This window comes from Mustela nivalis, assembly GCF_964662115.1.
Source record: "Mustela nivalis genome assembly, chromosome: 12".
Lineage (NCBI taxonomy): Eukaryota > Metazoa > Chordata > Mammalia > Carnivora > Mustelidae > Mustela > Mustela nivalis.
The window spans coordinates 21,337,330-21,349,971 of NC_139031.1; the positions used below are offsets into that span (position 1 = coordinate 21,337,330).

The following is a 12,642-nucleotide window of genomic DNA, read 5'->3' on the forward strand; positions in this document are numbered from 1 at the left end:
CTCATAGTTCTTGATTATGAATTGATTATTCATGTCCTTTTACCTATTTTTCTAGTGGGCATTTATTTGCTTTTTAAACTATTGATTTATAAGAGCTCTTTGTATATTCATGATAGTAACCATTTGTTAAAAATAGTACCCTCTTTAATTTATCTTATTTATTTATCTTATTTATTTATTTATTTATTTATTTTTAAGTTTATTGAATACACTGCAAGGGAATGGTGGGCAGGACAGCAAAGGAGAGACTGTCTGCCATTATTTATAGTTTTTGACGTAAGAGGTTTTAAATTTTATATAATCAAACAAATTAATCTTTATTTCTTCCTCAGAATATTTAGAAAATTCTTTCCCACACCCATATTTTACAGAATATTCACTCAAAGTTCTTTCTCATACGGTTACAGTAGAATAATACTGATGTCAGTTAGATGATTTATTTCCACCATCTACAATCTAATACACATTGACTCTAACTCCCTAAAACTTATAATTACAATTCCAACAGTGGTCAACATGAAACACAAGTTTAAAATTAAGCTCTAGACTTTTCTTACTCCAATTTTAGCTGTTTAGACAATTTTTTAAAACCGGATATTTGAGTTTAGAAAATTCAAAGCTCCCTTTACCCCATCCACACGAAGCAGAGATCTCTTGCTAGTTATCACCCACCTCTCAAAAACCTGTTAGGGATCCTTATGATGGGACAGGACTGAATGAAGCGCCTCCTAACTGGGTCCCATCGTATTTTCTTCTTACCTGTCACCACAATTATCAGCAATCAGTCAGACACATACAACACATGGCAAATAATACATAGTTACTGTAGTTATAAAGACAGAAAAACAGGAAACAAAACAATACTTGAATACAGAAAGAAGTGATGTAAAGTAGCATTTAACCCTGTTTTGGAAGTCAAAACAAAATTAAATTAATATATAAGCAGTGATGAAGGTATTCAACTCATCCCCAAAGAATACGAACAACATGTACACCATTTTTCAGAATTCTGGTTCAACAGTACATGCATTCAATAATCACCAATGCCATCTTGTGGCAAAAATTCACCAGGAGCTTTACAAACAGATTAGAAATTATGACATTTTGAAAAATCAGTGAATGTCAAAAAAGCAGCTCTGGCTAAAATTAATTTGGCATAATGTCGGCTTCTGTTTTCTTCCAGGTTTGATATTCTTTTATCAGTTAAATGGTTAAGAGGATAAAGCAATGGGCACCATTCTTTGCATATGAAATAAGCTGATTAAAATGTTATGGTGACAACCAAATAAAGCAAACATTTAATATCTTGGCACTTCCACTGGGGGAGAGAAAAAAGGAAATTCATCTGCCTTCCCAGGAAGCAAATCAGCTCCATATTAATCCCAATTAAAATTTGCTTTCTTATAATATAGTAGAAAAATATAAAGCATTATTGAACCGGTAAATGGGATAATTTTGTCTCTTTCCGAAGTCTGATAGCTCCCAAAGATAGCTTTAACTGGCAATACAATTAACGTATGTATAGAGTTTAAAGTTTACCACGAGATTCCACACATATTACCTCATTTGATCCTCACAACAATCCTATATGGATTCAACAGTCATTTCATTAAGCATCTGCTATGCCTTGAACCCTAGCCAAGGCCTTAGGGTAGTGCAAAAAGGAGATGACTCCTACCCTCAACAGCTCTTGGTCTTGTGAGGAAGGCAGATGTCTAAACAAATAATTATATTACAGTGAAGTAACTGCCGTAACAGTAGCCATAAAAACACTTTGAGGAAGATATTATCATCTTCATTTTATAAGTCAAAAAGCCAAAGGAAAATTAAGTGACTTAATGCCTGACCCAGAATCCGAGCTCAGCGGGCCGGACTTTAAAACCAGCCTTCTATTGACTTTGAAAACAAAAACAAAAACAAAAACAAAAACCAGCCTTTTATCCACTATACTATACCACACTTACCCTGTCTCAAATTCCTTAGAAAGTGTACAGCTTTTGGGTTTGGCAACTGAAAATACATTTAGATGTTTATCAGCAAGGTCTGGTTTGTTTACTGTTGTACATAGAGACACACAGTGTGTAATGAAATCGCATTACTGGTGCATATGTACTTATTATTGTGGAGAGGACAGACTCCTTGGCAAGGGAAAGAAGTATTCATTTTTACAAAAGGGTTATCTTTTAATCGTCCAAGTCTTTTAAAACAGCAATGCCCAAATGTTGGTCTACAAACTACTGCTAGGCTAGGATAAAGACTGACCAGCCCAAAACAAAATGAGAAAAAAAGTGGACAAGGCAATGTTTTGTTTTGGTTTTTTAAAAGGTAAAATGTTCCATTTAAAGGCCTGTCCTTTTTTTCAGGGATTGGGAATTTCGTGTTAGTAAATATGCTTTATTTTATGAAATGAAGGTGATAGGAAATGCATAGTTGGTTTTGGTTTTATCATTCTTTCTTGGAAAAATAGAAAATTTACAAGTCTATGTGTAGCCCCAAAATACATATATTTTTAAAATTACAAGTTAATGACATCCAAAATCTGAAGAACCACAGCTTTAAATCAACACAATTTTTGTTGATTAACTCCTAAGTCCAACATTGTAAACCATACTGTCAAAGGATACATAAAATTTATGAAAAACTTCCCCTGACCTCAAGAAGCTTATATTCGAATTAGGGAGACAAGACAGACACATAAAACAGTTAGATAGCAATACAAGACAGAATATAACAAGTGATTAGCTTAAAATTTGACATTTTTATGTATCAAAAGTGTTAAAATGTACATACCCTTTGACCCAGCTATTCCACTTCTAGGAATTTATTCCTAAAGAAACAATCACAGATGCATGGAAAGATGTATGGACAAAGATACTCACTATGATATTATTTATAATGGTAAAAAATTAGAAACACTTTCAATGTCCAACGATAGGGAGATGGCTAAGTAAGTATGCTAAATAAACATACTTAAATATGTTCAAATTCCATACACTAAGAAGTATATACAAGAATATTTATTAACGTGAGAAAAACATTCACAATATATTGCAAACAAAAAATGCAAATACAAAATAGTACCAAAGTATGATACCATATTAGCAAAGAAAAAAGTGCTTGTATAGGTTCATGAAAAATACAGGAAGCATATACATAAAATTTTAATTGTGGTTATCTTTGGGTGGTTATTATGAGTGAGTTTGGATTTTTCTCCTTAATGCTGGTCTTTATTTTCCAAGCTTTCCCATTGAGTAGGCATTACTTTTGGACTGGAAGAAAAATAATATCATATTACTTTTTTTTTAACTGTGTTAAAAAAAATACTGTAAAGAAACATACCAAAGTGTTAACAGTGGTTATGATTAAGGTTGAGGATTACTTCCTCTTTTATAGTATCCAAAAATTCCATGATTTATTTTATAATGGAAAAAGATACAGAAATTTAGAATATTACTAAGGGAATATACTGAAAATTACTGAACCAAAGTTACAATAAAAAAATCTTTCTGATGTTTTCTCAGAGCTCTGTTAAACATCTTTGGCCTGTTTCTCTCTCAGCCACCAACATACATCTGTCATAGGCACAAACTAATGTTGACTCTACAGAGGTTAGGCCCTGGCTTCAGAACCCACGTTTTCTTCCTTTACCCGAAGACTAGAAACAGAGAGAAACTAGCAACAGAGCAACTATGTGCCTTTCTAATTTCATATAGGTACATTCCTGGTCTGAAGTTTTGTTCAATAAAGCATTGATTTTTATATATTCAAACTTCCAATCTTCATTTGTGATTGCTTCTACCCTTCAAAACAAAAACAAAAAGCATAATTTCTTCAATATTTATTTTTTGCTAATGTTTATAATTTTTTTAAAGAAATCTCTATGCCCCACATGGAGCTCGAACTAAGGACCCGGAGATCAAGAGTCACATGCTCTACCAACTGAGCCAGCAGGCACCCCTATTTTTTGCTAACTTTTAATTTTTTTTCCTTTCTATTAAATTTACTTCTTTATAAATATGACATAGGCATTAACAGAAATAGGGGGGTAGGCTGAGCACACTCCCCTTTCTCCAAAGGCCAGCAAATAACACAGAAGCGATTTTTTTCCAAAAAAATCCATAATCAAAAGAAGAAATGTTTTTTGGTGGACTAACAGTATGAGGAATCGCTGAAATACAAAAACATGGTCCTATACACCTAGAGTAGAGGGCTACTGCAAGTGGTCAGACCAGCCCCACAATAAAATAATCCCAGAGGTGGAAAACAGCAGGAAGAACTGAAACAACTTTCAGAATTTACAGGTTAGGGGGGTAGCACAGAAGTTACAAAGCAGATCAGCCTCTCCCCCATTTACCTCTTTGGGATAAACATTGTAGAATAGAGAGAGGCATTCCCAGATGGGAATAGTGGCATCAAACAAGACTGGTGTCACTCTCCAGGTAGGAACAAGGAGTATAAACACTGGATCAGAGAGATAAGACAGAACCCTGGATGGATACTGACTTCCAGGTAGAAGAGGAGACACTACTACAAAGAAGACTAGCATTGGTACACTCCATCCCATTCCATCTCTACCCACTATCAGCAGAGACCTGCTGCAGTAATAGATGTAACATTTACTGGAAGGCTAACAAGGACTCTCAAACAAAGATAAATGAGTATAAAACCAAGATTCCAACATAAAAAGGAGGCATGAATGTGACAAATAGAACTCACATCCAAAGAGAGCTGACAGGTTAAATAGGGTAAGACCTTAGATCAAGTACAATTAATATCCTCAGAGATATGCAAGATAATAATATATTTATTTAAAAAAGAAATCAATTGGACAGAAATTAATTTTTGATCACTTAACTAAAACACTTAAGAACTGAAAAGATATAGTTAATGAACAAACTAAATTAGTACAATGAAAGATGGAGCCAATAAATTCACAATAGAGTACAGAAGGAAAAAGAAGTAGAAAGTATTTCACAAAGTTAAGATATAAAAGATTTAAGCAATTTCAACCAAAATCCCAATTGCCTTTTTTCCAGAAATGGACAAGCTAATCGTAAACTTCATATGGTAATTCAAGGAACCCAGAAAACCAAAACAATCTTGAAAAATAACTAAATTGGAAGACTCACGATTTCTGACTTCAAAACTTACTACAAAGATACAGTATTCAAACCAGTTTAGTGCTGGCATAAGGATGGACATATAGATCAACGGAATAGAATTTATTTTTAAAGATTTTATTTATTTATTTGATAGAGACACAGAAAGAGAGAGGGAACACAGCAGAGGGAGTGGGAGAGTGAGGAGCAAGCTTCCCGCTGAGCAGGGAGCCCAATATAGGGCTCGATCCCAGCTCATAACCTGAGCTGAAGGCAGACGCTTAACAACTGAGCCACCCAGGTGCCCCAATGGAATAGAATTTTTGACAAAGGTGGTAAGACTACTCAATGGGGAAGAACAGTCTTTTCAACTGATGGTCCAGATACCTACTCAAACTCTCAATTGTGAGAGTGAAATTAAGATACCTTTTAATGTACAAGAACACAAAAATTTTGTTTCCCTCAGATTTCTGGTGAAAGAATTACTCAAAGGTATATATCTGGAGCTAAAAAAAACTAATCCAGAAACACTAAACAAGGTATAAGAAAAGGGTAAGGAGAAAAACTAGTAAGGCCTTAAAGTTAAGTGCTGATTGGAAAAAGAACAAAACACGATTTACTAATTTTCAAAAAACTATGATCTCAGGTGATATTGACAGGAATAATTGTGAGGGTAAGAAAGGGAATGCGGGAAGGGAAACAAAAGAATGATGAAGTCTTACCCTTGTTCAGAAGAAAGATATAGAAAGTGATTAATATAGACATTGATAGAAAAATACAGATTTGAGCATTGTGCAAAAAAATTTAAGAGTACTAGATGGCTTCACTCCAAACACTGAAGGAAGATATAATACTTATCTTATACAAATGCTTTCAGAGAATAAAGAAACTCATGTGTGAGACTAATAGAACCTTGATATCCAAATCTGATAAAGACATTAAAAATAACTACAGGTCAGCATCCCTTATAAATGGGCACAAAACTTTGAAACAAAAGGTTACCAAGTAAAATCAAAGTTATATAAAAAGGATAATACATCAGGATCTAGTGAAATTTATTCCAAGAATATAAGACCGATTTAACATTAAAAAATCAGTATAATTCACCACACTAACAGAATAAGGAGAAAAACCATATCATCATATCAATCAATGTAGAAAAAGCATTTGATAAAATTTAACATCCAGCAAACTGGAAAAAAAGAAACTTATGCTCACACAAAAACCTGTACACAAATATTTGTAGTAGCTTCATCAAGAATAACCAACATCTGGAAACAGATAACCTTTCAATGAATGAGTGGTATAACTGTGATATATGCATACCATGGCATAATACTCAGTATTAATGAGCTACTGATCTGTGAACAACTTGGATGGCTCCCAAGGGAATTGTGGTGAATGAAAAAAGTCAATGACAAAAGGTTACATATTGCAGGATTCCATTTACATTACATTCTTGAAGTGACAAAATTTAGAGATGGAAAACAGATTAGTGTTGCCAGGGGCTTACCAGGGGAAGTAGCTGTGAGTATAAAAGGATGATTCAAGGGTTCATTGCGACAGATCTGTTCTATATCTTGACTAGGTGGTCACACAAACCTACACAAGTGATAAAATTGCCTAGAACTCAATACAAACATACATACAAATAAATGCATGTAAAACTAATGAAATCAAAGTAAGGTCAGTGGGTGGTATCAATGTTAACTCTCTGGTTGTGTTATATACGATAGTAACAAGATGTTATCACTTGGGGAAACTAGATGAAGGGTAAATGAAGCATTCTATATTATTTCTTATAACTACATGTGAGTCTATAATATCTCAAAGTAAAAAGCATAAAAAATTTAAAATATGAAAAAAACTGTGTTGATATGAGACAGACTACATTCAAAATACTATGTCTGAAACAATTACAAATATTCTAACAAACAGAACTATTCAACATGACCTAAAAATTCTGATTTAGATGACTATGCCACACGGTATGTTCCTAATGCTTTATTCAATTCAGTGTCATTTCAAAAGAGAAGCAAATTAATACTGTATTCAGAATCACAGTTGTGTAGATTGCTCACTTCATAAGAGCTTCAGGCCAAGTGACTAAGTGGGGCTGAAATCCAGCCTCCATTCTACTCTCCAATGCACCTAAAGGACTATGTTTACCTAAAAGAGGCATTTTTACTTAATTTTAAGATTTTTTTTTTTCAATTTGTAAGTAATCTCTACACCCAATGTGACACTCAAACTCACAACCCCAAGATCAAGAGTCAATCTCCCCCAACTAAGCCAGCCAGGCATGCCTGGAAGAGGCACTTTTAAATAATTTGCACAATGGCACACTTCGGGCTAGCAGTGACCTACCCGTTAAGTAAATCACTTTCTTTTGCACTTCAGGAAAATTACTGAGAATCTATTCCTAGGCACTTTAAGTTTTTGCCTTTCAAAGCAAGAAGATCTGAAACCATATCTTAGTTCTGTTGTTTTGGTGGAATATAGAGTGTTCTTTAGGAGGTTTTGGTTCTGTCTCAAATCCTTTTTGAAACAAAGTGGTATATAGATCAATACAAACCAAAATATAAATTAGAGTGCTATACTGTACTGTATCATAGCATTTTACACATATATACATATATATGTTTGTGTGTGGTATAAAAACAACTGCATTCCCTTAATAATAATACTATTCTAAGAACTCATTTAATCCTTGCCACAACTCTGAGATAGATAATATTATGACTCCCAATTTATAGATGAGGAAACCAAGAAACGGAGAGATAAAGTAATTTTCCCAAGGTCACTTAGCTAAGCAGATAAAAAATCTGGGATGCAAACCCATACAGTTTAGATCTAAATCACTCTTCAAATTTTTTTAAGGATTTTACTTATTTATTTGAGGAAGAGAGAGAGAGTGCGCGTGCATGAGACAGGAGAAGTTCAGAAGGAGAAGCAGACACCCCACGGAGCTAGGAGCCTGATGCAGGACTCGATCCCAAGTCTCCGGGATCATGACCTGAGCCAAAGGCAGTCGCCTAACCAACTGAGCCATCCAGCAGGTGCCCTCTTTAAATGTTTTTTTACTTTTTATTTATTTAAGTAATCTCTACACCCAATGTGGGGCCTGACTCATAACCCTGACATCAAGTGTCAGATGGCTTCCAACTGAGCCAGCCGGGTGCCCCTACATCGAAATCATTCTTAACCACTCTGTATTAATGCCCTTAGTCATAATTCAACTCAGCATCCGAGAAATGCATCTAATAGAGGCACTTGATAAGTACTTGTTGAATGAATGAATGAACATTAAGGCAACAATTCTCAACTAAAAGTACATTCTCCCAACCTTCCAAAGAATTTGCTCTCCTTTCCCAAGACCTTGGTATTCTCTCCCATTATCCCATCATATTGCCACCTTATTAAAATAAAAACCACAGCAAATCACTTTATTTCCCAACCCTTGGGTTTTTAGGAGTCAAACAGTTATGTATGAAACTGTATGAAACATGTAGTCTGATTCTTTTAAGGGTGTGAGCAGCTATTGACTACTTACTGGCTTACACAAGAATGTATCTTTACAGAGCTACAATATATTGTTTTAAAGAATTATTTATTTATTTGAGAAGGAGAGAGAGCAAGTACGGGTGGGACAAAGGGAGAGAGAGAATCTCAAGCAGACTCCCCACTAGCACAGAGCTGATGTGGGGCTCACTATCAGGACCCTGAGATCCAGACCTGAGCTAAAACCTAGAGTTGGACCCTTAACAGACTGTGCCACCCAGGCACCTAAGGGGAGTTGCAATATTGAGGCAAAAGCACCTATATGTTCCTCCAGATATCAGATATGTTATATTGCCTGTCTTTAAACCATTTACTTATCTATTTATTCAAAGCATTCTTTTTTTCTCAGATTTTTTAAAATTTTTATTTATTTAATCTCTACACCCAATGCTGGGCTTGAACTCCGGACCTCAAGATCAAGAGTCATACATTCCACCAACTAAGCCAGCCTAGAGCTCCTTTTTATTTAAAACATTCTGTTTTCATATATATCTCTGTTTATATATAAGCCAACACTAAGGGAGGAATAAATGGTTAAATGAATAAAAATCCTGGTTCTTGGGGTGCTTGGGTGGCTCAGTGGGTTAAAGCCTCTGCCTTTGGCTCAGGTCAAGATCCCAGGGTCCAGGGCACCTAGGTGGCTCAGTTGGTTGAGCAACTGCCTTCGGCTCAGGTCATGATCCCGGAGTCCTGGGATCGAGTCCCGTATCGGGCTCCTGGCTCCGTGGGGAGTCTGCTTCTCCCTCTGACCTCCCCTCCCATGCTCCCTCTCACTGTCTCTCCCTCTCTCTCTCAAATAAATAAATAAAATCTTAAAAAAAAAAAAAAAAGATCCCAGGGTCATGGTATGAAGCCCCACATCGGGCTCTCTGCTCAGGAGGGAGCCTGCTTCCCTATCTTTCTCTCTCTCTGCCTGCCTCTCTGCCTACTTGTGATCTCTGTCAAAAAAATAAATAAAATCTTAAAAAAAAAAAAATCCTGGTTCTTGCCATCTCTGTTGCTCACCATTTCTGTTGTTTATTAAAACATGTTCATTTTCCCCTGCTGCACCTTCATTATTTTGTTTTCTTTCACAATAGTCTCTTGTCTCTTCTGACTTTACTCTCTGACATTTATAGCAAAATGTGTGCCTATCATAAACTTCTATAAAAGTGAAGTAATCACAGCACATTGAGAGACATCTTCAAATATTAAGAGGCTCTTTATCATTTGGTTTATGTAATTAGTTACTCAACTAAACAAAAGCCTTGTTGGTTGAGGAGTTTTGTCTTTGAGGAAGGGGGGGTAGGCACAGGAGGAATTGTACTAGGCTCCAACTGTTCCAAAACCTAGATGAGTATTGAAACCAGACAGTGTCCTTCCTTAGGATTCATAAAAACCAAATAGGCTAAAAATTTTACAGATTAAAAATTAATTAGAAAGAATAATTCATAAACTTTGTTAGATTAACATATTAAATATAACAAAAAAATCTTGGGAACACTTCTGATTTAAAACAGCACCACCACATTCTTAACATTAATGAATGCTGCCAAGGCTTTGAAATACATTTTTTAAAAGATTTTACTTATTTATTTGATAGAGAGAGACACAGTGAGAGAGGGAACAGAAGCAGGGGGAGTGAAAGAGGGAGAAGCAGGCTTCCCGCCAAGCAAGGAGCCTGACGCGGGGCTTGATCTCAGGACCCTACAATCATGACCCACGCCGAAGGCAGACGCCCAATGACTGAGCCACCCAGGAGCCCCTGAAATACGTTTTTTTTTAAAGATTTTATTTATTCACTTGACAGACAGAGATTACAAGTAGACAGAGAGGCAGGCAGAGAGAGAGAGGAAGCAGGCTCCCTGCTGAGTAGAGAGCCTGATGTGGGGCTCAATCCCAGGGCCCTGAGATCATGACCTGAGCCGAAGGCAGAGGCTTTAACCCACTGAGCCACCCAGGTGCCCCCTGAAATACATTTTTAAATAAAAACTTCACCCTTTTGGATCAGCTTAATCTTTTTATAGAAAAAAGTAACTACAGTATGTATATTAGATGGTCTCTAAAGCTCTAAAAATTCTACAATTCTCAATGGAATCAGAAATGCTACAAGAATCTCAAAAATAGTTCGTGAGGTGCTACAGCAATAGTTCGTGAGGTGCTGGACGTGCTGGCTCACTGCCCAACTTATTACAAACAATAAAAACAAAACCAAAAAGCAGATTACCAGGTCCATCCAGGTAGGTCTGGCATATTAATTTTGGTGGGAATCAGGTACTATTGAGACTAATAAAAATTATTGGCTCTCTTCCCCAAAAATGCACATATATACTCACAATTTTACATTTGATACAACTCCCTGAAGACCAGCCACAGACTCCAGGTTAAACTGTGAACCCCAGGTTAAAAAGTAAAAAAAAAATTCAACCCCAGAATGTTATAAATGTTTTTTCTAAAGGGTGGTCAAATGGAAGAAGAAATAGATTTACTCTACTCCAGAAGAAGACACAACTGGAGAAAGTCATAGAACTTGCAGGTGAATTAAAAGCAAGTCTTTGTAATAATTAGAGTCAACAAATAATCTGACAGCTTTCTCCACAACACAATGGGCAGCCCATTAATCTAAGAGGTCAAAATAAGTAGACCTCTTTAAAACAGAGATTTAGGGGCACCTGCCTGGTTCAGTTCCTAGAACATCCAACTCTCGATCTTGGGGTGTGAGTTGAAGTTCCATGTTGTACACATAGTTTGCTTTTTTAAAAACCCAATACAGTAAAATAGAGATTTTTTAAAAAAAGTTTAGAGCTATTGTGGGAAGGATTCCCACACTGGATAGAAGACAGGATAAAATAATTTCTCAGGTCTCAGAACATTTTATGGTTCTAAAAAGTTCTAGAAAGGGGGAAAAAGGAAAAAAATAAAAAGTTGATTTTAAAACTTTTTTTTTTTTTTGCTTAAAAGGTGTTTTCTGTTTTTAAGATTAAAAAAAAAAAAAAAAAACACAAAGGGCGCCTGATGGCTCAGTGAGTTAAGCTGCTGCCTTCAGCTCAAGTCATGATCTTGGGGTCCTGGGATCGAGTCCCGCATCAGGTTCTCTGCTCAGCAGGAAGCCAGCTTCCCTCTCTCTCTCTGCTTGCCTCTCTGCCTGCTTGTGATCTCTGCCTGTCAAATAAATAAATAAATAAAATCTGTTGTTATAATAAAAAATAAATGAAATAATAAAAAATTTTTTAAAAATAAATAAATAAAAAACAGAAAAAACTGCCTGTATTTCCCTCTGTGTATCTGTGTCAATGTGCTGGTCTTGAAATGAAAGCCATAGCCAGAGGGCCTTTTCTTCTTAATTTAATATCACTTTTTTTTTTAATCCCTAACAAAATTTTATTTAAAAAAACAATGAGCTGGGGCACCTTGGTGGCTCAGTTATTAAGCATCTGCCTTTGGCTCAGAGGTCATGATTCCAGGGAGGACCTGGGATCGAGTCCTACATCAGGATCCCTGCTCAGCAGGAAGCCTGCTTCTCCCTCTCCCACTCCCCCTGCTTGTATTCCCTCTCTCACTGCGCCTCTCTCTGTGAAATAAATAAAATCTTTTAAAAATATATATGAATAAATAAATAATTTTTAAAAAATTTTAATGAGCTAAAATCAGTATTAAACTGTATGTCAGAGCACCTGGGTGGCTCAGTCCTTAAAGTGGCTGTCTTCAGCTCAGGTCATGATCCCAGGGTCCTGGGATCCAGCCCTGCATCAGGCTCTCTGCTCAGCAGGGAGCCTGCTTCTCCCACTCCCATTCCCCCTGCTTGTGTTCCCTCTCTTGCTATGTCTCTGTCAAATAAATAAAAAACTTTTTTTAAAAAATTGAACTGTATGTCAACTGACTAGAATATAAATAATTAATTAAAAAATAAAATAATGAGTATGACATACATCCTACAACCCTAGAAAATAATCAGTTTCTTTATGTATAGTAATAACCCACTTAGGAGTCAGAGTATATGACT

General features: G+C 35.9%; 1 protein-coding gene across 3 annotated transcripts in view; it reads right to left on the reverse strand.

The window, feature by feature from the left end:
* KLHDC10 (kelch domain containing 10) overlaps positions 1–12,642 on the reverse strand; it is a 62,684-nt gene that overhangs the window by 31,594 nt on the left and 18,448 nt on the right. For 2 of the 3 annotated variants that reach the window (XM_082692174.1, XM_082692176.1), the window contains exon 2: positions 673–759. The exons of the other annotated variant lie outside the window; for it this stretch is intronic. In XM_082692174.1, the coding sequence (XP_082548300.1) occupies positions 673–759 (87 nt within the window). The remainder of the gene's footprint in view (positions 1–672; positions 760–12,642) is intronic. 3 annotated transcript variants of the gene reach the window in all.